This window comes from Acanthochromis polyacanthus, chromosome 16 (genome assembly GCF_021347895.1).
Source record: "Acanthochromis polyacanthus isolate Apoly-LR-REF ecotype Palm Island chromosome 16, KAUST_Apoly_ChrSc, whole genome shotgun sequence".
NCBI classification, from domain to species: domain Eukaryota; kingdom Metazoa; phylum Chordata; class Actinopteri; family Pomacentridae; genus Acanthochromis; species Acanthochromis polyacanthus.
In genome coordinates, this window is record NC_067128.1 from 23,929,731 (window position 1) to 23,957,592 (window position 27,862).

At 41.1% G+C, this 27,862-nt stretch overlaps 2 protein-coding genes across 2 annotated transcripts; both read right to left on the bottom strand.

Annotated features, from left to right (window-relative positions):
* Nucleotides 1-341: 341 nt before the first annotated feature.
* Nucleotides 342-4,098, bottom strand: grem1a (gremlin 1a, DAN family BMP antagonist). The gene is made up of 2 exons (XM_022221509.2): nt 1,518-4,098; nt 342-1,354 (listed from the first exon to the last, which is right to left on the bottom strand). Exon 2 carries the CDS (start codon nt 1,344-1,346, stop codon nt 813-815), a length of 534 nt encoding a protein of 177 aa, XP_022077201.1. The 5' UTR covers nt 1,347-1,354; nt 1,518-4,098; the 3' UTR covers nt 342-812.
* Nucleotides 4,099-4,228: 130 nt separating this feature from the next.
* Nucleotides 4,229-11,719, bottom strand: LOC110971178 (neuroendocrine protein 7B2). Its single transcript, XM_051960939.1, has 7 exons — nt 11,715-11,719; nt 9,446-9,468; nt 8,857-9,082; nt 7,195-7,344; nt 5,685-5,797; nt 5,173-5,226; nt 4,229-4,946 (listed from the first exon to the last, which is right to left on the bottom strand). Exons 3-7 carry the CDS (start codon nt 9,080-9,082, stop codon nt 4,821-4,823), a joined length of 669 nt encoding a protein of 222 aa, XP_051816899.1. The 5' UTR covers nt 9,446-9,468; nt 11,715-11,719; the 3' UTR covers nt 4,229-4,820.
* Nucleotides 11,720-27,862: the final 16,143 nt, after the last annotated feature.

The following is a 27,862-nucleotide window of genomic DNA, read 5'->3' on the forward strand; positions in this document are numbered from 1 at the left end:
TCATTTTCCTTGATAAACACAACATGGATTTGTCTCCACTGAATAGTCACATTCAGCAACTGAAAGCTTTACTTTGCTATACTTTGCTACATAAAATGTATTTAAATTTGAAAGGTGTCTTCAAATGTGTACAGACATTGTGTTCAACATTATGCATTGATTCAGAAACTTTACCCATTTACAGTATTTTCCTCAAATAAAAATCACTGATCAGATCAGAAAAAAATGATGCAGTATTTTGAATGATGTTTTATTTCCAAGCAACATATCCCATATATGAAACCCAAATTATACACATTCAGATAAATCAAGTAGCATTTAACAGTGCCGGTTGTAAAAAAAAAAAAAAAAAAAATGTAATATTTCCAAAGCCTTCAGCTTCACATCCCACACAGTGGAAACAACTTTTGAAGATGTGTCCTCTTGCAAGTCTTTCACATCCGTTATTTTGCATGTCTACATAACGTTATTATGATATGTTGTTATGTAGTTAAACCCAGTGTCATTGGCACTCGGAGTAAACAGTTTTGATCATTGGTATCTGCATTTGAAACCATGTGCCAACAAATAGTGTCAGTCTGATATAACACACAAAGACTGTGGAAGCAGAGATAAGTGAAAACTGACAGAGTGATTGGTCCATGGTTGCGTTGACCAATGGGCACATCAACCAACTACTACAATTTCTGATGTCTTTCAGCTCTTTCAGCTATTTTAAGTTTATTCTCATATTTCCTCTAAGTAAGACACAGACATCCCTTTTTATTTTCCAGGAAAGAGAATATCATCAGCCAGCAGGTCTTAGTTCGGGGTTAATCCGTATCAATAGTTGTGCAGCGGCACTGCTTTACGCGCTGAACCCGTTTCTTCTTCGTACTTGGTGTCTGTCCCGGACAGAACAAGGTGTAAGTAACGGTGCTAAAGGTTTTGGGTTTGCAAGCAGAGCAGGACTGAAAGGCGATCCCGTCCTGGTACATGTGCCTCGGGATGTAAAAAGAGTTGCACTGTCCGTAGCAGAAGCGGTTGATGATGCTCCGGCTCAGACAGCCTTCCTCCCGAATGGTCTGCTTCAGCGGCTGCGTCTTGCACCAGTCCAGCCGCAGGTACCGACGCTCCGTGACGTGCAGAGCCTCCTGACTGGACTCGAGCACTTCGTCGTTTGAGATTGGGGCCCCCGTTCCGCGGGCGAGGAGCCCATTGATAGGTGGCTGCAGACACCTCTCCGATTCATTCGGGTTGTATTTATTTGGATGAGCGCCTTGAAATGTTTCAGCGTCAGTGCTCTCCAACGGGGTGACCAGCCTTGCCAAAACTACTACAAAGACCAGTACTGAATGTTTCTGCATTATTCAACCTGAGAGGAAAAAAGCAGAAGTCATCCGTTAAGAGTATTTTACGCAGAGGTTTTACGCGCGATTTACGCATTGGATAAGCAGCGCGCATGCAGTGTTTCCCCCAAGGAACATAACGAATGAGTTAACTTTAATACCCGATTTGCAATAATTATATTGAGTTACCTGATGATTTTAGACTCCTCAGAAAAAACTTTATCCAGTCAGACAGTTGAGAGCATGTGTTTGGTCTGGCGCCCTCAGTAGTGGCTTTATGAACGCCAGAGTGATGGGTTTTCCAAACTGTCTAGAGATTCTGCCAAACACGCCCCCAAATCCAATCCCTCACTTTATCTGAGTACAGAAGAAATAAAAAATAAAAACATCCTCCTTCCAAGCTTTCAACATTTTGTCAAACGTGTTGACAAAACACGAGTCATAGTGAAAGGGTTTGTTGCATCTTTCTTTTACTTTGTCACTGTTTGTTAAACAACTCTTTAGCTTTCTGTATGGTTTTGTTGCAGCCAGTCCTTTTGCCAGTTGCAATTTCCTTCAAAATTAAATTAAGTGAAACATCACTTTCCTTCACATTTTTCACATTGCAACTCAAAACATGAAGTTCATGTTACTGCACTCTTCATGATTTCTACATGCTTCAAATGCTGTTCCTTACCTGAAATGCACACTTTGGTACAATATGTTGTCCCAGCAATTCTTCAATCCACATCAACTTCAATATCATTTGCCTTCATATTTATCACATTTAAAATCATTCTGAAGAAGAAATTTGTTTGAAAACATGATCATGTTACTGTAGCCTCCATGATTTTTATACATTTCAAATGCTGCTCGTGAGCTGAAATGCACACTTTGGTTAAATATGTTGTCCCTGCAATTCCATCAAATCAACTTCAACATCATTTGTCTTCATTTTTAACATATTTCAAGTCATTCTGAAGAAGAAATTTGTTTGAAAACATGAAGGTCACGTTACTGCAGCCTTCATGATTTGTACATGCTTCACTTCAGATGCTGTTCCTGAGTTCACATGCACACTTTTTAAAATACATTGTTCCCGTTATTACTTGAAATCAACTTCAACATCATTTGTATCCATTTGTACCACATTTCAAGCCATTCTGAAGAAGAAATTTGTTTGAAAACATGAAATTTACGTTACTGTAGCCCTCATTACTTCTACATGCATCAAATGCTGTTCCTGAGCTGAAATGCACACTTTGGTACAGTATATTGTTCCTGCAATTCCTTCAAACTAAATCAACTTCAACAGCATTTGTCTTAATTTTTACCACATTTCAAGTCAGTCTGAAGAATTTTATGTGAATTTTATGTGAAAATGAAGTTCACGTTACTGTTGACGTTAATCAGCTTCAAATGCTGTTCCTAAGCTGAAATGCACACTTTTGTAAAATATGTTGTTCCTGCAATTACTTCAAATAAACTTCAACAGCATTTGTCTTCATTTTTACTACATTTCAAGTCATTCTGAAGAAGAAATTTGTTTGAAAACATGAAGTTCATGTTACTGCAGTGTTCATGATTTGTACATGCTTCAAATGCTCTTCCTGTGCTGAAATGCACACTTTGGTACAGTATGTTGTTCCCATAATTCTGTCAAAGCAAATCAACTTCAACATTCATTTTTACCACATTTCAAGTCATTCTGAAGAAGAAATTTGATGCTGCTCATGAGCTTAAATGCACATCGTTTTCAAATGCATTGTTTCCCTCTATTACTTCAATCCAACACAACATAATTTGCATCTGCATCACATTTGAGGTGATTCTGAAGAAGAACTTGCTTTGTAAACATGAAGTTCAAGTGCATGCAAGCCTTCAAGATTTTCAGACATTTCAACTCTTTTCCTGAATTGCACAGTTTTGTCAACTGTGTTGTCACCGTAATTCCTTCAAACCACTGTTTGCCTTCATATTTAAAGACATTCAGATGAAGAAATTTCTTTGTCAACATGAAGTTCACGTTAATATTCTTGTGCTGAAATAGTTCTGTCAAATGTGCTCGCGATTACTTCAATCTAAATCAACCAAAACAGTTTGCCTTCACAGTTGAAATAATTCCAAGAAGAAATCTTTGTCAACATGTTTTGTCAAATGTATTGTGCATCAAGCATATTGGGTATCTTTACCTCCACTGGCATCTGTTAGCTTGATATCAGATAGAATTATCAACACGGTACACTTTAACCTGGCAACAGCCAGATTAATAATTGTGTAGTACTTGATAGTACTCCACAATATCAATCTGGGACCGCTCCATGTAAATCCGTTCGGAGGAAAGAGGCACGGATTGGACAATGCAACAGTATGTCCCGCCTCTGACAGGTTTGTTTTTAGCCAATCGTGGGATCTTCACAACAAGTGGAGTCAATTGGTAGATTAAACTCTTACCAAAACCCGTAGGTAAAAAACCACAAACATCTTTACCATCCAGAAATGCGCAAAGCGCCTCTTGTTGTTCTTCCTTCAAAGAAGCAATAGGAGATTCAGCTAAAACTGACTTAATAGCAGCATCTACACGATCGTTGTCCTCCGTTGCCATGTTTGTTTTGATCTACTGGCGCTTGGTGTCGTCTTCACACCCGGATATCCCACCCCACACACGAATACTGCTGCGTGATTGGCCTGTGCCAACTTGGCTCTGTACGAACAGTGAATGCGGGAGCAGAGCAAGATGGTTTCTTGAGGGATTTGTGAGCTCACAAATATCGCGAGAAATCAACTTGCTGGCAAGGTTAGGTACACTTTGTTTCCATCTCAACCTCAGCTTTCACTACTGCATTGAATTGTGTGTACACTGGCTGCCTTCACACAAAAATGTGAGACTTGAAAATTAAAAAATAAAAAATAAAAATAAAAATTTTGTAACAGCATTTATTTTCACACCATATATTCTCGTAGTTTGGGCGTATTGGTTGAAACTCTGCAATGTGGCTCCATCTTAAAAATAAAAAAACACATGGATTTACAGATTTTAACTCAGAAATCGAGATTAAAAACTAAGCTTGCCAATCGACCCTTCAAAGCCTCTGAACTCTGAATATTTTTTTAATGTTTTGGATGCAAGATGCAAGTAATTTATCTCTGAGACGAGCGTCAAATTTTTTCTTAACGTTCAAAACAGCATTTGTCAATGTCATGCAAATTTCTGAGGTTGAGCCACAAGTGCCCATCAATGTTTAACAAAAATCACCCTAAAATTGTGTTTCCATGACCAAGTTTGCGCATTGTAATGGCACGTGATAAAATAATACCAGCAAAAGCACATAGAAAGCATCATGTGTCTAATTGGGAACCAGATCTTGGACAACTAATATGCTTGCGATACAACAAAACAAAGCATTTACAAAATACAATACTTGCACTAAGGTCACAGTCCCATTGATTGCAAACCAAAATACTTAAATGTGTAGTGTTAAAAATTATTTTCTATAATACATTGATGTTGCATCAGTTTAGGTCATGAATTGGTCTGGTAGCTGGGACAGTCACTGCTTCTTCCTCAGAGAAGTGAGGAACAGATTTCTTGGCAACCACATTATCCAGCCTCTGGCCCATTAAATATGGGTTGACACTCTGTGGACAGAGAAGTAAAAATGTTTGTATGCAGACTGTAAGCATGTGTATAAAGTACAAACATTTGATGAAAAAAGCGAGGATTTTTTTTTTTTTTTTTAACAGTGGCACATAATTTCCTTCAGGGGTAAATATCTGAGCTGGTGATGTGGTTTCTCAGACATAATCCACACAGGAAAAGGAAGAAAAAGAAAAAAAGAAAAAAAACACCCAAGAAATATTATACCCTTTTTCTTCTTTTTGGTCCCGTCTTCAGTTTTTGGTACAAACGTTCTTTGTTCTGAAAGAAAATGCAGAAAACAGGATTTCAGAAATAAAATAATTCATCTGTGGTTTTGAAGCTAGTCTGTAAAAGGTTCCTTAATTACAGTCAACAAATGGACTGAATATCATTTTCAGGAAATAAAAGCACTCATTCTCTGAGGGTAACTTCCTCATGGTTTAAAGACAAACTGAAAAATTAATCCACGGGAATTACAAGCATGTTTTTTTGACCCAGAAAGACAAGTCTTGTTGTGCTTTAGCAACTAAAGCAGTAAGTGATGTTGCTGTATCTGCCAACAATGACTAAGATAAGACAGAATTGCTTCAATCTAAGATTGAATTTAAGCAACTTAAAATCTACATGTATCAAATTGTTGTAATTGTTTTAAAACTATAGCAACATATACCAACCCCTAGATTACAAAAATTACAAGAATGCCAATAATCAACACTTACAGTCATCTTTGTACTCACCCACTTTGTCAAGGCTGGGTAATCATGCTCGGGGTCGAATAGGTGTTGATGTTTTTGGAACTCTCTGCTGAACTCAGCTGTGTCAGGAGCATTTTCCAAACACCCATCTGCTGCTGTGAACACAACCAGGCACAGACAGAGTGGGTGTCACATTATCACTTCATTAGTGTGGAAAAAAGGCTAGATAATCAGTAAAGTTAATGCACTGGTTCGCGTCAATAATCTTTATTTTTCTTTTTAACCGTCATTTCTAGTCTTTTAAAGGTCAGAAACAGCGCGAACAAAATAAACACACAACCATTCAAAAGTTTGAGGTCATTAAGAAATGTCCTTATTTTTCAAAGAAAAGCAGTTCTTTTCAGTGAAGACATTAATTTTTTTAGAAATACAGTCAGAGAAGTGAGGAACAGATTTCCTCACTTCTTGTTAGGACAATTCTGGCTCGAAACGACCAGTCTATCAGATGTGAAAAATGCTGCAGGGCATCTTTTAACAAACACCCCCAGACCTTTACACTCTCCACTGGCCTCCAGTCAAGTCAATCATTCTTTAACTTTTTTTTGTTTTTAAAGCTCTGAAACATCTTGCTGCACTTTATCTGAGCTTTTAACTTTGAAAGACCAGAAAGAGCTCTGAAGTCAATACACACTCGGGCGCACCGTGTATTCTCTGTAGCTACACCCAGGCTCTGGAACAAGCCAAACTGGCATGTTAGCACTTTCATCTTGCAGCTAGAAGACCTCTGGTTTGTGTCCCGGCCTTCCTGTTCTCCCTGTGCATGTATGGTCTCTTTCGGGTACTCCGGTTTCCTCCCGCAGTACAAAAAATGTCCTGAGGTTACTTGAATATTCTAAATATTCCCATAGGTGTGATTGTTAATTTACTGTATTGTTTTCAAGTTATTCTCTTGTTATTCACTGTGAAGCACTTTGGTCACCTTTTGGGCCGTTGTAAAGGGCTACAGAAATAAACTTTGATTTTTCAATGGAACATCTGCATAGGGGGACACAGGTCCATTTTCATCACCCATCAGTCCTGTTTTCTAATGGCACATTGTGTTTGCTAATGTTGTTTAAAGGATAATTGATGATTAGAAAACCCTTGTACAATTTTACACATGAATAAAAGTGTGAATTTTTGTGGAAAACATGAAATTGCGTTTGTGACCCCAAACTTTTGTACAGCAGTGTACATACTAAGTGCAAGGAGGCTTTTCAATTCACAGTAATTAATATGAATATTTTAATTTGTTAATAGAGTTATATGATCTGTATATGGTCATACTGTTGAATATTAGTGTGTTCTGTACGGTTTATGGGTTGTCTGTGTGTTAACATACTGCTATTAGTGATTTCCTGTAAAAGACTAAAAGTAAAATTCTATTCTGTTTCTATTGTTTGTTTGTTTTTTTAAATCAGCAGCACCAACGTTCACTAAAAGGTTTACTGGAAATTCCTAAGACATCACATATTTGGGAAAAAAAAAAACTGTTTAGAGGAACACCGCTTACTTGTCTTTCCCAGAGGGCAGGGGTTTGGAGGGTCTGGGTATCCGTGGTCATCACTGAAGTCTTTGGGGATGTTGTCTCCTGTCAGCTCAGCCACAATGTTTGGGATATTCCCATATGGGCCAAGATGCTGCAGCCCTTCATGAGCACCACCTGGTGGAGGAAAGACTCTGCAGTCACCACAAAACAGCTAGAAAAACAACCTTGGAGGTTGAAATGTACCACTTTACAACAAACTATTAAAGATGTGAACTCAACATGGGCAACCAACTTCAGCAAATTTCTATTTAAAGTGGTTTTCCATCATTTTCTTGACACGGTGATATTTGAGACAACCTGGTGTCAAACAGCAGTAAAGCATTTGCTATCAAGGGAAGGGTTTCAGATTAGAATAGATATTACAATAATTTCATGTCATCATCCGATTATGTCTACGTTAAATTGTCTGAATTAAGAGCAAGTGTTTCTTCACACCTGTTTTCTTCAGCTGACTCTGTCAACACAAGGTTGGAGAAATGTATATATTGCTCTGAAATCAGCCTTTATGTGATATGGAAGATTTTAAATTTTAACAATGAGGACACAGAAAATACTGCACAAATATCTGGGAATTTATATTGCAGAGAAGCTGACTTTTAAACACTGAGTCCACACTGCTGACTAAACTACAACAAAAAAATAGGTTTCAGTTACAAGAATAAATCATGTTTTCCACTGCACTGTAAAAAAAAAAAAAAAACTGCTGAGGCAACCCTTCATGACTAAATACTCATTAAAATGAGCTGTACTGCGGTTGGGTGGCCGTCCCTGTAAGGCAGGACAGATGCTGACTTAATTGCATTGGTTCTTACTAAATACTCTTAATTGATTGAATCACACTGCAGCTACTGGTTTAACCGAGTCTGAACTATTGAACAATAGTTTTACTCAGTCAGCCTGGAATAATATGCAGATCCATCTAAAGTTGGATCCTTTTCCAGTTGATAATGTGTTTGTTTGACTAAATACATTTTTTTAGGATTAGGTTTCAGCTACAGTAACACAAACAAGCATTTATATGGAGAGGAAAGTGAACAGCCAACGAACAAGTTATATACATTAGTGTCAAACCATTAGAGATGTAATGATTAGTAGCTTAGCTATCAACTATAAAATTACTCCCCAATTATTTTTTTGTAATTGATGAATCAATTAGAGTATTATTTAAAGACAAATTTCTAAATTCCCTGGTTTCTGCTTCTTAAATGTGAATATTTTCTAAGATCCTTTGTTTTCATATGACAGCAAAATAAATATCTTTTGAGTTGTGGACAAAATAAAATATAAACTATGGAGGACATCTTGGGTTTTTGGAAACATTGACAGATGTTTCTCAGCATTTTCTCCTATTTTGTAAAACAAACACCCAATTTATTAATAGAGAAAACATATGACAATTGATTTTCCATTGCTGCCCAACAATAAATGATAGGAGCAAGGTAGGTCCAAAACAACACATTCCCCACCGGATAGAACCAGTGGGGTTATTACAATAACTGGGTTAAACTCACAGCACTGAGAAGTTTTGAACCAGAAATATTGTTAATTTTTTACTGTTAGTGCCATCTATTGAGACTTTTAAATGCAGGCTCTAGTTTGCAGCTTATCTCCATTCATCCAGCCTACCCTGTATGCTCTGAGGCCCCACTATGTTGGTGGCCTGGTGCGCAGGATACTCCACTCTGGGTCGAGCGATGCCCAGCTGCTCCATGACGCCGTGCAGGAGCCGCTGAATGTCGGCCTCAGACACCTGGTCGGCCGTACGGAGGCTGCGAGCTGGAGCTGTACCGAGCTGCAGCCACAGCAGCAGGCCGAACAACCAGAAGCGCACCGCCGGACCCATCTCCATCATCTGCAGGGACGAAAACAACACATCTCAATTGCACGGACACGAACAGACGTGTTATCGTGTGCAAACACAGCTGCTGTTTTCCTGTTGGACACACGACAGGGTAACTAACGAGGCAGAATATAAAGGGAGTGATTGTCACTGAGGTTACTGGTGTCTGTGAAATGGAATAAATCTTCGGTGCGCCACGCACTCTGTAAACACAGACGCTGAGGCCGATAGAAATAGGCTATACCCGCCTGAGCCGAAGAAGATTTTATTTATAATAAATGACACATTTAACTACAATTCAGATTATATCCATGGTCTTACTGCTAGAGAGGTATCAAAAATATTAAAAATGGATTTCTATGAGGGTTTTCTTACCTTGTCCGTGCTGAAGGAAGGACCTGTCTACTGTGAGAAGACCTCAGTCAAGCTGGACACAGAGATGACGATCCTTTTTCCAAAGTAAAATCTTACTTCATTAAGCGTTGGGAAATTCAAGACAGACGTGGCGTCCAAATATGTGGACTTTTTTCAGCAAAAACATGCAGAACACTGCAAAGCAAACTGCATTTGTTGCGCTTTGTTTTGTAAAGCAGTTGTGTGGGGTTGGAGTAAATGCTATGTTTTTTATGTCACTAGATTTCACCTTTAAATTCATAACAACCACAAAACAATAAAAATGGAATTTTAAAATTTGGGACCTTGAAGTGAAATTCAGTCTGCATGGTTTTTGTTCTATAGTTGGTCCTCTTATTTTGAAGGGAAACGGTGACCAGCATTGTTATGAAACCCTGCAGGAGGATGAGATCAGCCGAGCTTCACTGTTCCGATGCCGTTGCTAGGAAACCAAAAATCCTCTCCGCATTAGATGTTACATAGCACCAATTACTTCACAGCAGCTGTGCAGTCACATGACAAATCCGACGGCAACATGTTGCATACTTTTATCATGCTATTTTCTTCTTATTGTCTTAACACTGCAATACTCAGAGGTCTTAATAATGAAAGGAAGGAAAGCAAAAGCCAGGGCCTCTTTGCTGATGATGTAACATGGAGTTGATTATTTCACTTCATCGTGGCGTACACAAATTATATATATATATATACATACACACATACACACGCAGCATATATATATATATATATATATATATATATATATATATATGGCATGCCGTTTAGGAAATTATATATATAATGAAAGTCGATATATATATAATGAAACTTGATATGTATATATATATATATATATATATATATATATATATATATATATATATATATATAGACTTTCATTATATATATATCAACTTTCATTATATATATCGACTTTCATTATATATATATCAACTTTCATTATATGTATATATATATATATATATATATATATATATATATCAAATCTTTTTTTCCTACCGAGCCCCGGAAGGGACATGTCCGTATGGCGAAGCGACAATGAAGGACACTCACCCGGACGAGAATTTTATTGAGTTTTATTTTGAAATCGGCCTGAAATACACAGACATTCAAGCAGTGCGATGCGCTAAAAGTCTGCCATGCAGATCGGCGATCCTGATAATGGTAAGTTTTATTTCTCCAACATCCTGCTGTTATCCTACTATGAATACGCTAGCTACAACAGTCCCACATCAGTATTATGAACGTTCCGCCAGCTAACGCGGTCCGGACACCGGATCACTGATTAGAGGTTGGCGTTGAACTATTGTTTGCCAGCCAGTTAGCCGCTGGTAAGCTAACAAGCTATGAAACAACTCCTTATAAAATCTGAGGAAAGCAGCAGCAATATTTCAGTCCAAGACCTGTATTCAGAACCTCCCACGCTGTTACACAATGACCCATTAATCATATTACTGAACTATATGGTTATCATTGAAATTTTCCTTGAAGAACCAGTGAACTCTTTGCGAACACATTTTAATTTGTGTTGATTATGTTTCGTATCAGTAATACAAGTCTAAAAAACTGATTCAAATGATCAAATTAACACAATGAAGTAAAGAGTACTGGTAATCTGCAGCTATTTTCATAATTTCAAGGTAAAATTCTGATGTGTGATTTTCTAGCTTTGCAGATGTGGAAATCCAATGCACTGATTTCTTATACACAGATGCTTTTGGTGTTTTTTGTTGTAAAATAAAACAAGGCATTTATCACTGTTGGAAATTATTACAGGTATTATTTGTAACACTTTCTAACATTGTATGGACAAAGCAATAAATCAGTTAATGGATAAAATCATTCGTATTACAGATGCTATCAACAGCATGTCTTGTTCATTTTATTTAGTTGTCGGCCTTGGATGATGAGGTCCAGTTACCAGGAGCACTAGTCCGCAGCTTACTGGTTCCGTCCTGCAGCTCCTCCACGCCGTCCTCCTCTCTACAGACCAAATCAAGTAAGATCTGTTTAGACTATGCAGACATCAACATGATCAGTATGTTATCTTTTGACCCATCCTAAAATCACAAAATAGAACATTTACTTTAAGTTAACTGTGTTTATGAAAATAGAAAATAATTACTGACAACTAGTACTTTTTGGTGCTTTTATGCAGGAAAAGGGAACCAGGAAGCTGCTGTGGATCCTCTGCAGTATCTGGAGAGGTCAGAGGAACGGTTCTTGGAACAGATCGGAAGACACCAAGACGTGACCTCTGCCATGCTCCAGAACATCCAGAAGATGAATGAAAACCTTGGTTGCACTGATGGGACGCATGGTGTCGGTGCTGCAGCAACTGTCCCAGAATTAAACTGCATTGTTGACTATTGGCTTTTCTAGAAAATAAATCTTTTTTAGTACTTCACCTGTTTTGTATTTTACCCATGCACTTTGGGTGAATAAACAGAAATTTGTGATGAGAGATGCAAATTTTGTCTATAATCTACAGAGACTTTATTCAGTGTTCAGTGCACACTTTTGTTACACACATTTTGACAGATAAGCAGTTGTGCTTTTCAAGCAGATTTTAGTCAGAAACATCAGTAGCATATGTTGTTGTTTTTTTACTGTTACACCAATCTAGGTAGATAAACTGCACTACTGCAGCAGATATATTATTGAAATGTGCTTCTATTATGCGTCTACATACACTGCTCACAAATAGTTATTCAACTTTTGGGTGAAATTGATGGAAAATATAAAAAGTGCATGCTGTAGTGACATATAAAAGTAGGGTATTTAACTAGAAACATGAAATAGTGATTTCCTCATCTCAAAAAATTTGATTGAATCAAAAGCTAACAACAGTGGAGGGTATGTCACAATAAAAATGTCTCAGTTTGGACAGAACAGCAGCCTTCAGCTGAAATCCAGTACAATTGTGTCCCACCAGTGGCGTGATCATGGATGTGTCCAGGCAGCCGCTGACCTCTGCCTCGTAATTAGCCTTAAGACCAGCTATAAAGATAAACATAGATATTATCATTATCATCAACATATGGTGCATGTGTTTAACCTTTAAGCTATGTAGGGATGCAAATGTAGTCGAAGCTAAGTAGCTAAGCTAATGCTAACACGTTCAGTGTTCAGAATCAAAACATCTCTAAAAATTACCCGTTTTCTCAAACGTAGTCGCCGTTCCCTGTGACAACCATGAAGACAGATAGATAATCACAGAAGAGCTCATCTGAAGAGCAAATGTCCAATAAGGTTCCTATTTTTGTTTGCCATGTCCTTCCAGGGCTCAGTAGGAAAAAGTCTGAATATATGGAATGAAACTTTGAATAGATGGAATGAAAATCTGAACATTCTATATTCCGACCTTCATTCCATATATATATATATATCTCAACTTTCATTATATATATATATATATATATATATATATATATATATATCGACTTTCATTATATATATATATCGACGTTCATTATACACACGTGGACAAAATTGTTGGTACCCCTCAGTTAAAGGAGGAAAAACCCACAATTCTCACTGAAATCACTTGAAACTCACAAAAGTAACAATAAATAAAATTTATTGAAAATTAAATAATCAAAATCAGCCATCACTTTTGAATTGTTGATTAACATAATTATTTAAAAAAACAAACTAATGAAATAGGGCTGGACAAAAATGATGGTACCCATAACTTAATATTTTGTTGCACAACCTTTTGAGGCAATCACTGCACAATTAAACAATTTCTGTATTTGTCAATGAGCGTTCTGCAGCTGTCAACAGGTATTTTGGCCCACTCCTCATGAGCAAACAGCTCCAGTTGTCTCAGGTTTGATGGGTGTCTTCTCCAAATGGCATGTTTCAGCTCCTTCCACATATGTTCAATGGGATTCAGATCTGGGCTCATAGAAGGCCACTTTAGAATAGTCCAACGCTTTTCTCTCAGCCATTCTTGGGTGTTTTTGGCTGTGTGTTTTGGATCGTTGTCCTGTTGGAAGACCCATAACCTGCAACTGAGACCAAGCTTTCTGACACTAGGCAGCACATTTCTCTCCAGAATGCCTTGATAGTCTTCAGATTTCATCGTACCTTGCACACTTTCAAGACACCCTGTGCCAGATGCAGCAAAGCAGCCCCAAAACATTACTGAGCCTCCTCCATGTTTCACCGTAGGGACAGTGTTCTTTTCTTCGTATGCTTGGTTTTTGAGTCTATGAACATAGAGTTGATGTGCCTTACCAAAAAGCTCCAGTTTGGTCTCATCTGTCCAAAGGACATTCTCCCAGAAGCTTTGTGGCTTGTCAACATGCATTTTTGCAAATTCCAGTCTGGCTTTTTTATGAGTTTTTTTCAGCAGTGGTGTCCTCCTTGGTCATCTCCCATGAAGTCCACTTTGGCTCAAACAACGACGAATGGTGCGATCTGACACTGATGTACCTTGGCCTTGGAGTTCACCTTTAATTTCTTTGGAGGTTGCTCTGGGCTCTTTGGATACAATTCCAACGATCCGTCTCTTCAATTTGTCATCAATTTTCCTCTTGCGGCCACGTCCAGGGAGGTTGGCTACTGTCCCGTGGGTCTTGAACTTCTGAATAATATGAGCCACTGTTGTCACAGGAACTTCAAGCTGTTTAGAGATGGTCTTATAGCCTTTACCTTTAAGATGTTTGTCTATAATTTTTTTTCGGATGTCCTGGGACAATTCTCTCCTTCGCTTTCTGTTGTCCATGTTCAGTGTGGTACACACCTTTTCACCAAACAGCAGGGTGACTACTTGTCTCCCTTTAAATAGGCAGACTGACTGATTATGAGTTTGGAAACACCTGTGATGTCAATTAAATGACACACCTGAGTTAATCATGTCACTCTGGTCAAATAGTTTTCAATCTTTTATAGAGGTACCATCATTTTTGTCCAGGCCTGTTTCATTAGTTTGTTTTTTTAAATAATTATGTTAATCAACAATTCAAAAGTAATGGCTGTTTTTGATTATTTAATTTTCAATAAATTTTTATTTATTGTTACTTTTGTGAGTTTCAAGTGATTTCAGTGAGAATTGTGGGTTTTTCCTTCTTTAACTGAGGGGTACCAACAATTTTGTCCACGTGTGTATATATAATTTCCTAAACGGCATGCCATATATATATATATATATATATATATACTGTGTGTGTACACAGTGCCTTGTGAAAGTATTCGGCCCCCTTGAACTTTTCAACCTTTCGCCACATTTCAGGCTTCAAACATAAAGATATAAAATTTTAATTTTTTTGTCAAGAATCAACAACAATTGGGACACAATCGTGAAGTTGAATGAAATTTATTGGATATTTTATACTTTTTTAACAAATAAAAAACTGAAAAGTGGGGTGTGCAATATTATTCGGCCCCTTTACTTTCAGTGCAGCAAACTCACTCCAGAAGTTCAGTGAGGATCTCTGAATGATCCAATGTTGTCCTAAATGACTGATGATGATAAATAGAATCCACCTGTGTGTAATCAAGTCTCCGTATAAATGCACCTGCTCTGTGATAGCCTCAGGGTTCTGTTTAAAGTGCAGAGAGCATCACGAAGACCAAGGAACACACCAGGCAGGTCCCAGATACTGTTGTGGAGAAGTTTAAAGCCTGATTTGGGTACAAAAAGATTTCTCAAGCTTTAAACATCTCAAGGAGCACTGTGCAAGCAATCATATTGAAATGGAAGGAGTATCAGACCACTGCAAATCTACCAAGACCTGGCCGTCCCTCTAAACTTTCACCTGGAACAAGGAGAAGACTGATCAGAGATGCAGCCAAGAGGCCCATGATCACTCTGGATGAACTGCAGAGATCTACAGCTGAGGTGGGAGAGTCTGTCCATAGGACAACAATCAGTCGTACACTGCACAAATCTGGCCTTTATGGAAGAGTGGCAAGAAGAAAGCCATTTCTCAAAGATATCCATAAAATGTCTCGTTTGAAGTTTGCCACAAGCCACCTGGGAGACACACCAAACATGTGGAAGAAGGTGCTCTGGTCAGATGAAACCAAAATCCAACTTTTTGGCCACAATGCAAAACGATACGTTTGGCGTAAAAGCAACACAGCTCATCACCCTGAACACACCATCCCCACTGTCAAACATGGTGGTGGCAGCCTCATGGTTTGGGCCTGCTGTTCTTCAGCAGGGACAGGGAAGATGGTTAAAATTGATGGGAAGATGAATGGAGCCAAATACAGGACCATTCTGGAAGAAAACCTGTTGGAGTCTGCAAAAGACCTGAGACTGGGACGGAGATTTATCTTCCAACAGGACAATGATCCAAAACATAAAGCCAAATCTACAATGGAATGGTTCACAAATAAACGTATCCAGGTGTTAGAATGGCCAAGTCAAAGTTCAGACCTGAATCCAATCGAGAATCTGTGGGCAGAGCTGAAGACTGCTGTTCACAAACGCTCTCCATCCAACCTCACTGAACTCGAGCTGTTTTGCAAGGAAGAATGGGCAAGAATTTCAGTCTCTGGATGTGCAAAACTGATAGAGACATACCCCAAGCGACTTGCAGCTGTAATTGCAGCAAAAGGTGGCGCTACAAAGTATTAATGCAAGGGGGCCGAATAATATTGCACGCCCCACTTTTCAGGTTTTTATTTGTTAAAAAAGTTTAAAATATCCAATAAATTTTGTTCCACTTCACGATTGTGTCCCACTTGTTGTTGATTCTTGACAAAAAAATTAAAATTTTATATCTTTATGTTTGAAGCCTGAAACGTGGCGAAAGGTTGAAAAGTTCAAGGGGGCCGAATACTTTCACAAGGCACTATATATATATATATAGTTACGGTGAGTGCAAAGGCTCAGATGCAGGGAATAAATCAGCAGACACTGGTATGCGTTAATATACTAAATACCACACAGGAAAACGTGGAGCAAAATACCTGAGAACAGAATCAGAAGAATAACTAGAGATATCCCTCTAGAGGGCTGACAGAATGAGTACAGAATTTAATAAACTATGAAACCCACGTTTGGGTTTATTTTCATTATTTAGGATTCTTGCTTTGGTGATACTAAACTATGAAACCCACGTTTAGTATCACCAAAGCAAGAATCCTAAATAATGAAAATAAACCCAAAATCAATGCTAGCAGTAATCCCCAAACCCACGAATGCCAAAAAACTATTTACAAACTATTACATTATACCAGAAAATATTATAGGATACGACTCACGAACAACTGTAAATACTAATGTTGGTAAATATGAGTGATACTGCTTTGGAACAGAAACTTAGCTGACTGTCATGGAGGAACTGTCTTCAGGATGAGGAGGGGGGGAATCCAGGCTCAGCCAGTCCAGGTAAGTGAGGCCTCTCACAGCTGTACAATCCAGCGATGGGGCTGGGGTAGAGGAATGGCTACAAGGAGTCTGAGCTTTCCATGAGGTTGTAAAGCCGCCTAGGTGGTTTATGGCGCCTCAGGTGGCTAGGTCTGGCTGGCAGCAGGTGTCTCCTCAAGAGGCTACAAGATATCCATCTTGGAGGTAGGTAACCAGGCGGAGGATCCGGAAAGCAGAAGCAGGCAGAAGTCGACACTGAACAAAGAAAAACAAGATTACTGACAGTACTGAAACAAAGGCACTGACTTGAAATGTGCCGAGCACTGACTGTTGTTCACGGTCCCACGTCCAAAGCAAAGTGGCGTCTGATTTTATGCATTATAAATCTGAACTGTTAGTTTTTAATTCTGCATCAGAGCAAATACCCTATAGAATTGATACTGTAACCCGGGTGATAAAACTCTAGTTCCAAATATAAAATAAATAAATCCTCCATTCCCGTTTTCCATAACTGGTTTGTCAAATGCGTAATGACGTCATACGTCACGCTGTGCGTCCCGTCATGTGACGGCGCGCGGCCAGTCGGGTTGTTTTATACCCGGAAGGCACTCGCGGGCCGGGAGCTTTGAGAGAGGGACGCATTGGGAATATTGCTGCAAGGAGCCAACTACCGGAGCCGCCAAGCGTCGTGTGGAGTCGCGGGTGTTGATTTAAACAAGGAATCGGCCAGGTGATGGCGAGCTAGACCCAAGAATTCTAGGCCCACACTGCCTGAAGAACCCTGGAGCTTGAACTGAAGTGAACTGAACTGGACCTCCTGCACCTCCTCCACCTGGTTGGGCTGGTAGGAGGCTCCTTTAAGGCAGCCGTCTCTCCCTTTTCAGTCTTTGCCTCGCAACCAAATCGTTCACACTTAACAAACCTGCACAATTCACCCCCCTTCCATGGACACCTACCTCTCCCTCTGGACGCTTAATTTATGAACGATGGTTGTGTTAAATGCCATCTTGGCAAAAGCTTTGAACTCGTGTTGTGGGAAGGCCTACGTGGACACTCTGATGTTGCACATTAGATTGTAACTTGGAAGTGACACTTATTATGAATTTATTGTGTTTTCCCATTTGAATGGCCATTTGAGTTATTGTTAAACGTTTGTATGTCATGTTGTTTAAATATAATATACTGGTGCCACTTAATATTTAATCCTGTGTCCAGTCTTCTTTTCTCCGCTCCTAGAGCTGAACTTAGAATCTTCTGAACTCTAGCCCAACCCAACTAATAATTTACTGCAAATTAGTACCAATACAGTGCTAATAGTAGCGGCATATAGGCTACATAACGTGGCGAGCTAGCCAGGAGCGGAGATAAAGTACTGAACATATTTTTAACATTTCTGAATTTACTTGTTTTGTGGTATTTTGTATATTGAAAGAATAATGGACATATTTGAGAAACGTGGCATTAAGATCCCCAATGCAGTTTTGATTCAAGATGCGACTAAAACAGAAACGGATGAGGAAGCTATTGAATTTTTAGGACAGTATGGTAAGATTTTGAGATTTGAATTTATTGATGACCCAGAGTCAGCTTTTCATCAGTCGATTGTTGTAGAATACAGTTCGGGAGCGGCGTTGGTTGCGTTGCGTCCAATTTTGCCCTATACATATGTGTGCAAGGATCATAAAGTTACCTATGACATTTTGGATTTATCTTCAGCCTGTGCAGATGTGGTAGGCAAATTTCAAACTGAAAGTTATTTGTCTGAATTGCGAAAAGTTGCAAAGTCAACTGGTCAAGATTTTGCGGTTGTTTTGAGTGGGGTGATGTCTCTGCTTGGTCAAACAGTCTCTAAGCTCCATCCCACTGAAGAGGAGTCTCGTGCGGAGGACAAGGCCACCGAGCCATCATCTATTGCCTCCCTTGAAGTTCAAGTCGCTCCTGCTGCCACTATCCACCATACTCGACCGCAGCCAAAGGTTGAGCCGGAACCAACAGCCCGGGTTCCCTCAAGACCTTCTTTGCCAGCCATGCCACATGTCGACCTTCATCCACCTGAAGTTCAACGATATGTAGTCGAGCATATCGTTAAGAGCGATGACAGTGCTATGAACTCTTCCACACAACGTCTCAGAGCCTTCTCTGGAAGATCGCCCAGACCCCAAACAGAGTCTGATTATGATACGTGGCGTTCCGGAGTAGAGCTGTTGCTGCAAGATCCTGCTGTGTCCGACTTTCAGCGCTCACGCAAGATCTTCGATAGCCTTTTACCGCCGGCGGCTGACATGGTTAAGCACCTGAGACCTGATACTTCGCCGAACATCTATCTCCAAACACTCGATTCAGCATATGGCACGGTTCAGGATGGTGATGAGCTATACGCCAAATTCATGGACACGTTCCAAGATGCTGGAGAGAAATCGTCAAGCTACTTACAACGTCTACAGGTGGTACTAAATCTGGCTGTGAAACGAGGTGGAGTGACAAAGAGAGACTTTGATCGACACCTACTGACCCAATTCTGCCGTGGTTGTTGGGATAATTCACTAATCACAGAATTACAGTTAAAGCAACGTAAACAGAATCCCCCATCATTTGCCGAACTTTTACTTTTATTGCGAACTGAAGAGGATCGTGAAGCAGCGAAAGCCGTTCGCATGAAGCAACATCTTGGCTCATCACGACCCAGAGCTGTAGCCCATGCGCAATATGTCTATGCTGACGGTGCAGAGAAAAATGAGATTGCTGCACTCACAAACGTCACGCAGCAACTCGCCCAACAGTTGGCCGATATCCAGAAGCAGCTAGCAATACTCACTGCTGCCCAGTCAAGTTCCAGTTCTGCTGCTTTAAAGTCCACGCCTAGCCGTATGTCTGGTGCGGGGCAGAGGGCGGGCAAGTTAACAAAGAACCCGTCTTCTGTTCCCAAGCCGGGCTACTGCTATCGGTGTGGTGAAGATGGCCATATCAAGACTCTCTGTGATAACCCCCCGAACTCTGCACTTGTCGCGCATAAGAAGAAGCAGTTTATAGAAAAACAGCAAAGATGGCAAAAGTCAAACTCCACATCAAGAAATCCTTTAAACTAGATCCAGTTCCAGTTGTGGGGCGAACCGGAACTGTTGTGGACTCACAATGTCCCCACAAGAAGAAGAAATCTGTTCAATGCAAAGAATTAACTCAGATTCCTCCCGTTGTTCCTACCCAGCTACCCAAAGGCCTCATCGGATCTCGGTGCACAGTTAATATCAAAATTGCTGGTGAAGAATTCAGTTGTCTTATGGACACAGGATCGCAAGTCACTACGATCCCAGTTTCGTTTTATAACCAGCATTTTACGGACCAGCCGGTTAAATCCCTGGGTGAGTTACTGCAAGTCGAAGGAGCTGCGGGGCAAGCAGTTCCGTATCTTGGATATGTGGAGATGGTGGTCACTTTCCCAAGTGAGTTCCTTGGAGCTGATTTTGACGTCGCTACACTGGCTCTTGTTGTTCCAGATGTTAGAGCCTATCAGGTACCAGTGTTGATCGGCATGAACACTTTGGAGCCTCTGTATCGTCAGTACATGGGGAGCGAGTTTTCAAACGTCCCGCCAGCTGCCCATGGCTACAAAGCAGTCCTCAAGCTTCTGCAGATACGCCACCAGCAACAACAGGTGGGCAACGACGGGGTTGTGAGATTAGCCAGCAAGTCTCCAGTTGTCATCCCTGCTGGACACACCACCGTTGTCGATGGCTCCATGCACAACACCATAACTGCTCCAGGTCAGAGGGTGCTTGTGGAGCATCCAGCCTCACCACTGCCAGGTGGGCTGCTTGTCAAAAGCTCTTTGATAATGCTTCCCAGCCAATCCCACAAGAAGATCCCGGTCATCCTCAGTAACGAGTCCGACCAAGATGTGACCATCCCACCACTCTCCACCATCGCAGAACTTTCAATGTCCCCTCAGATCCTCTCGCATAGCGTGTCCACAGCCAAATCATTAAATCCTCATGCTTTGAAGCTGGATTTTGGAGATTCACCTATTCCGCCGGAGTGGAAAGCAAGTATCACGACAAAGCTGAATCAGATCCCAGACGTCTTCTCACTTAGTGACATGGACTTCGGACGTACTGACAAGGTGAAACATCACATTAAATTGAACGATGAAACTCCGTTCAAGCATCGAGCCAGACCCATCCACCCTCAAGACATCGAGGCAGTCCGACAACATCTGAGGGACCTGCTGGAGGCTGGTGTAATTCGTGAATCGGAGTCGCCATTTTCATCACCCATAGTTGTGGTCCGAAAGAAAAACGGTGACATACGGTTATGCATTGATTATCGGAAGCTGAACATGCAGACAGTTAAAGACGCCTATCCGTTACCCAATCTGGAAGAGTCTCTGTCTGCCTTGTCCGGTTCCAAATGGTTCAGCGTGCTTGATCTGAAAAGTGGATATTACCAGATTGAAATGAATGAATCCGATAAAGAGAAGACCGCCTTTGTGACGCCCGTTGGATTTTGGGAATTCAATCGGATGCCCCAAGGGGTCACTAACGCTCCATCCACGTTCCAGCGATTAATGGAGAAAAGCATGGGGGATCTCCATTTAAAAGAAGTTCTCGTTTACCTCGACGATCTCATTGTTTTTTCTGACTCGCTGGAAGAACACGAGCAGAGGCTGCTACGAGTTCTAAATCGTCTCAAAGAATATGGACTGAAACTTTCTCCTGAAAAATGTAAATTTTTCCAGACATCAGTGAAGTATCTGGGCCATATTGTTTCGGAGAGAGGAGTAGAGACTGATCCAGACAAGATCCATGCTTTGAAATCCTGGCCAGTTCCAAGAAATTTGAAGGAGCTCAAGTCATTCTTGGGATTTGCTGGATATTATCGAAGGTTCATAAAGGGATACTCTGCCATTGCCAGACCTCTTAATGAATTGACACGAGGCTACGTACCTACCTCCAGGTCCAGGAAACCATCCAATTTAGTGCAGTTCCACGACACCAAGCAGCCCTTTGGAGAAAGATGGTCCACAGAGTGCCAGATTGCTTTTGAAACACTCATTGAGAAGTTGACCAGTTCGCCAGTCCTCGGCTTTGCAGATCCTAAACTCCAATACATACTACACACAGATGCCAGCACCACAGGGCTTGGAGCGGCTTTATACCAAGAGCAAGAGGGCCAGCTCAGAGTGATCGCATATGCCAGCCGTGGTCTATCAGCAAGTGAGTCGAGGTATCCTGCACACAAACTCGAATTCCTCGCACTGAAATGGAGTGTGTGTGAGAAGTTTCACGACTACCTGTATGGGGCCCACTTTGTAATAGTGACAGATAACAACCCGCTCACGTACCTGCTAACATCAGCAAAGTTGGATGCTGCCAGCCACAGGTGGCTTGCCGCCCTCTCCACCTACACTTTCAAGCTGCAGTATCGAGCAGGGAAGCAGAACCTCGATGCTGATGCCCTATCTCGCCGCCCTTATAGCCATTCTGTTGACGTGTCAGTGCAAAAGGACTGGGACCTGATCAACAAGTTCACGGAGGAACATCTAATTGAATTTGGTGAAGTGGAGGAACTTGATGTGGACATTGTCACTGCTATTTGCCATCGCTGTCTCGTCACCAGCCAGCCTAGCAGTTCAGCAGAGAGTCCCATCACGCTGGTTGAGTCGCTGGGCCTGCCAGCCAATGCAATCCCTGACAGTTACGTCAGTGAAGACTATCATGGACTGCCAATTGTTCCATCCTTGTCAGCCCTGGACCTTAAGGAGAAGCAAAGGGCAGATCCCGTGATCAGAGAGGTCATCCACCAAATGGAGACTGGTGAGAAGGTTCCCCCAACAGTGAGACCAGAACTTCCAGACCTGATGCTGTTGTTGAGGGAACTGAATCGCCTCGAATTACAAGAGAACATCTTGTACAGAAGGAGGAATGAAGGAGGAAAAATTTCATTCCAGTTGGTCTTACCTGAGGAGCTAAGGTCCATGGTCTTCAAGAGCTTACATAGTGACATGGGTCACTTGGGCATCGAGCGGACGCTGGACTTAGTACGCTCCAGGTTTTTCTGGCCTCGTATGGCAGCCGATATCGAACTAAGGATCAAATCGTGTGACAGATGTGTGAGACGAAAGGCACTCCCGGAAAGATCTGCGCCACTCATTAACATCAAGACTACTCGTCCGTTGGAGTTACTCTGCATGGACTACTTGTCACTCGAACCAGATCAAAGCAGTATCAAAGACATTCTCGTGTTCACTGACCATTTCACAAAATTTGCAATAGCCATACCCACAGCAAACCAAAAAGCGAAGACTGTGGCAAAGTGTCTATGGGAGAACTTCATAGTGTGCTATGGGATACCAGAACGTCTCCACACTGATCAAGGACCCGACTTTGAGTCAAAGTTGATCAAAGAATTCTGCCAACTCGCTGGGATTGTCAAGACCAGAACAACCCCTTACCATCCTAGGGGCAACCCAGTTGAGAGGTTCAACCGGACCTTACTCAACATGCTTGGGACCCTCGAGAGTAAAAAGAAAGCCAAATGGAAAGAACACGTAAAGCCACTAGTGCATGCTTACAACTGCACACGGAACGACGTCACGGGTTTTACGCCGTACGAGCTTATGTTCGGTCGTTCTCCACGTCTTCCAGTGGATTTGGCCTTTGGCTTACCTGTTCGTGAAGAGCAGTCCACTTCTCATTCCCAGTATGTCGAGGATCTCCGGTCCCGTCTTGAAGAAAGCTTCCAAATAGCTTCAAAGAATGCTGGTGAAAGAAACAAAACTCGCTTTGATCAACGTGTAACTCCATCAAGTCTGGAGGAAGGAGACCGTGTGTTGGTACGGAATGTCCGGCTTCGTGGCAAACACAAGCTCGAAGACAAATGGGAGCAGGATGTGTACGTCGTTGTGAAGCGTGCTGGAGAACTGCCCGTATATACCGTGCGGCCAGAAAATAGGTCAACTGCATCCACTAGGACGCTGCATCGTGATTTACTTCTTCCGTGTCCCTTCTTGTCATCTAGTTATGATCAAGGTCTGTTGCCAGTCACACCACCACGTCGTCCGCAAACCCGAAGCCAGAAACCTATTAGTGTTGATTCTAGTGAAGAGCTTGGTGAGGAGGGAAGTGAATGGAATGTGCCTCAAGTCCAGCTTCAGCCGACCACATTCCAGTTCGAGAGATCGTACACAGTTGAACCTTCTGTTGAATCCGTGCCACTGCCTTCGTCTAAGGCTGCTGTTGCTTCACCTGTGCCTTCTGCCGATCTAGTTCCTGAAACACTGCAAACTGACTTACCTGAAGATGGGGAATCCTCTAAGTCCGACCTAGAACCAGAGCCTGGTGAGAACTTACCTGAGTCTGAAGAGATTCATTCTACCAATGTTTCTGAAGATTTACCTGAGGAAGAACCAGAGCTGTCGGACCGAGTAGAGATATCACCCCATCCGAATGAGCCATTGCTCAATGAACCGGAAATGCTTATAGAAGTTCATAACTTACCTGAACCAGTTGTTGAATCCGTTCCGACTGTCAAACGTTTGAATAGACTGCGTCGACCTCCTGATCGCCTTCAATACGCGGCTCTTGGTAATCCAATTATTTCTGTTGTTCAAACACTTTTCCATAATATAGTTGATGCTTATAGTGAAGCACTGAGTACCGCTGCAGCAACTAGAGATTTGCAACCTTGCGTTTATGAAATTTAGCATGCATCAGGAGTTGCATGATCTAAAGGGGGGAGGGTGTAACCCGGGTGATAAAACTCTAGTTCCAAATATAAAATAAATAAATCCTCCATTCCCGTTTTCCATAACTGGTTTGTCAAATGCGTAATGACGTCATACGTCACGCTGTGCGTCCCGTCATGTGACGGCGCGCGGCCAGTCGGGTTGTTTTATACCCGGAAGGCACTCGCGGGCCGGGAGCTTTGAGAGAGGGACGCATTGGGAATATTGCTGCAAGGAGCCAACTACCGGAGCCGCCAAGCGTCGTGTGGAGTCGCGGGTGTTGATTTAAACAAGGAATCGGCCAGGTGATGGCGAGCTAGACCCAAGAATTCTAGGCCCACACTGCCTGAAGAACCCTGGAGCTTGAACTGAAGTGAACTGAACTGGACCTCCTGCACCTCCTCCACCTGGTTGGGCTGGTAGGAGGCTCCTTTAAGGCAGCCGTCTCTCCCTTTTCAGTCTTTGCCTCGCAACCAAATCGTTCACACTTAACAAACCTGCACAATTCACCCCCCTTCCATGGACACCTACCTCTCCCTCTGGACGCTTAATTTATGAACGATGGTTGTGTTAAATGCCATCTTGGCAAAAGCTTTGAACTCGTGTTGTGGGAAGGCCTACGTGGACACTCTGATGTTGCACATTAGATTGTAACTTGGAAGTGACACTTATTATGAATTTATTGTGTTTTCCCATTTGAATGGCCATTTGAGTTATTGTTAAACGTTTGTATGTCATGTTGTTTAAATATAATATACTGGTGCCACTTAATATTTAATCCTGTGTCCAGTCTTCTTTTCTCCGCTCCTAGAGCTGAACTTAGAATCTTCTGAACTCTAGCCCAACCCAACTAATAATTTACTGCAAATTAGTACCAATACAGTGCTAATAGTAGCGGCATATAGGCTACAATACAGTAGTAAATCAGGATATACTCACTTCTGTGCATACTGTGAATTACTTTTACAGTTCACATTTCCTGACTACTTGACCATGTTATCTAAAATCAAATGGTGTCTAAATACAGATAGTAATATTAGCTAAAAGTGACAATAACACCTGATAAAACCTGAACTCTATTTTATACTCTAGTCACAAGTTAGGACATTTCATAACAAGAAATGAACTTCATGAAATTAACTTTTATAAATCACCTTTTTAGTCTTGCTTGTAGTGTCTTGCATGAATCCTTGTCTGCAGGTTTGGCATCATTCAACAAAGCAGCTACAGGTCTAAAACCTTGATCTGGACCCAAACATCATATTGTTACATTCTCATCCATTACATTACAGCCTGGTATTTTTTCCCCCTTTGTGCTTCATTTGCCTGCAAATGGCACGCTTGCCCTAAACGGGGCATTGTGGAAAGTCTCCTGGCCAAGGCTTCTCTTCGGTGTTGGTCTGTCTCCTGATATGCAGCCCTGGCTCTGCTCGGAGACAAGAGACCTGAGCTTTGACCTCCCCTGAATCCAGAGCATTGTCTTCACAGACTGGATCACTGTATGTGTTAGAAAAAGAATGAAGGTGAAAAACAGACTTGCTGCTTCAAGGCAATTTGCTAAATAATTTTCCAGTCTTTTCACCTTTGAAACTGCATCTCTTTCGATTTCCTCTCACTGAGGGTGCATCTTTCAGAAAATGGAAATTCATTAAATATTCCATACTGTCCATTACAGCTTTAGGAATCACACCTAGTGGAAGTAGTGACGATCAAAACAATGCAGATATTAGGGTTGTATACAAAATGATTCTTTTAAACAGTGTCAATACTAAACAACGGGTCTTTTACCAAATAGATGAGGATTTTCAGTGAAGGTGCGTAGGACAAGAACTCTGAGTTCCAGTCGTCCTTCAGACATCTCTGCCTTGTTTGCAGGCGGCAAAAGACATGGAACAAAAACTGTAGCGAGGTTGGAGCTGGTCATCAAGTTCTCAGTGCATCTGACAGCAGTACATCAATGAAGAGGAAACACAGGAAATATTTAGTCTCAGAAAAATTTGTGAAATCCTGTCAGTAGAAGACCATCTAGTGATTTTAAGTATTATAGGAAAGTAGAAAAGACAAGGTCCATCATTTGAGCCATTCAAACTTTGTCACCTCACTGTAGACTGGGTGTTCTTGGTTGCACAAATTCTCTTAAGAAGTTCTAAAATAAAATTTAAAAAAAACAAAACAAAAAAAAAACAACAACAAAGCAATCATAAGATGATTACAGAAGCTTTTCTCTAATTTTTCTACCCTAATCTATTAGGTTTTAAAATGTGAACGTGGTAATAAGGAAAATTAAAAAAAAAAAAAAAAAAAATATATATATATATATATATATATATATATATATATATATACACACACACACACAACCATTCAAAAGCTTGAGGTCACTTGGAAAAAGCCTTATTTTGAAAAGAAAAGCATTTTTTTTCCAATGAAGATGATATTAAATGAATCAGAAATACAGTCTAGACATCGATAATGTGGTAAATGACAGTTTTAGCTGAAACGGCTTATTTCTGATGGAATATCTATATAGTAGTACAGAGGCCCATTTCCAGCAACCATTGCTCCTACAGCGCTCGATTTAGACGGTCGCCAGGTCGCCATTTGTGACTAAAAACTTTGCAAATGGCGACCTGGCGACTGTCGAGATCGAGCGCAACCGCATATCACGTTTTCTTCATGGAGGCAGCCACTTTGTATGATGTCATCAACCTGCCATGATTCCCGGCGCTTGCGGCGACCATCTAAATCAAGCGCTGTCCTGTGTTCTAATGCTACATTGTGTTAGCTAATGATGTCGAAAGGCTAATTGATGATTAGAAAACAATTGTGCAAGTATGTTAGCACCTGAATAAAAATGAGTTTTCATGAAGAACATGAAATTGTCTGGGTGACCCCAAACTTTTGAACAGTTGCGTATATTGGTAGAGCCACAGCTTGCATGAGATGTTACAGTGTAACATCACTGTTGAATTATAAGCAGTCACAACTCAAACAGGTTGGCAGCCACTGGTGTAGAAAACAGCTTTAATGTTTTGTTTTTTTCCCCTCAGTAACAAAATAGGAACCTCTCTTCACAAAATGTTTGTGGAGGACTATCTCAGAGATCTGAGGATCTCAACATACACAGTTCTTGATGTTGGCATGCTGGGAAAAATTACAAAAAACAGTTTGACAGAGGTCAGAGTCCACCAATCAGTCAGACAGATTGTGTGCACTTCCAATGGGGCCACCAGGCGGTGGGCCTGGTCTGGCCGCGTCCACCCTTACAAATCTGCTGGCCACCCCACTGGCCAGTCACAAATATCAATTGCCAGTTACGCTCACACAGCAG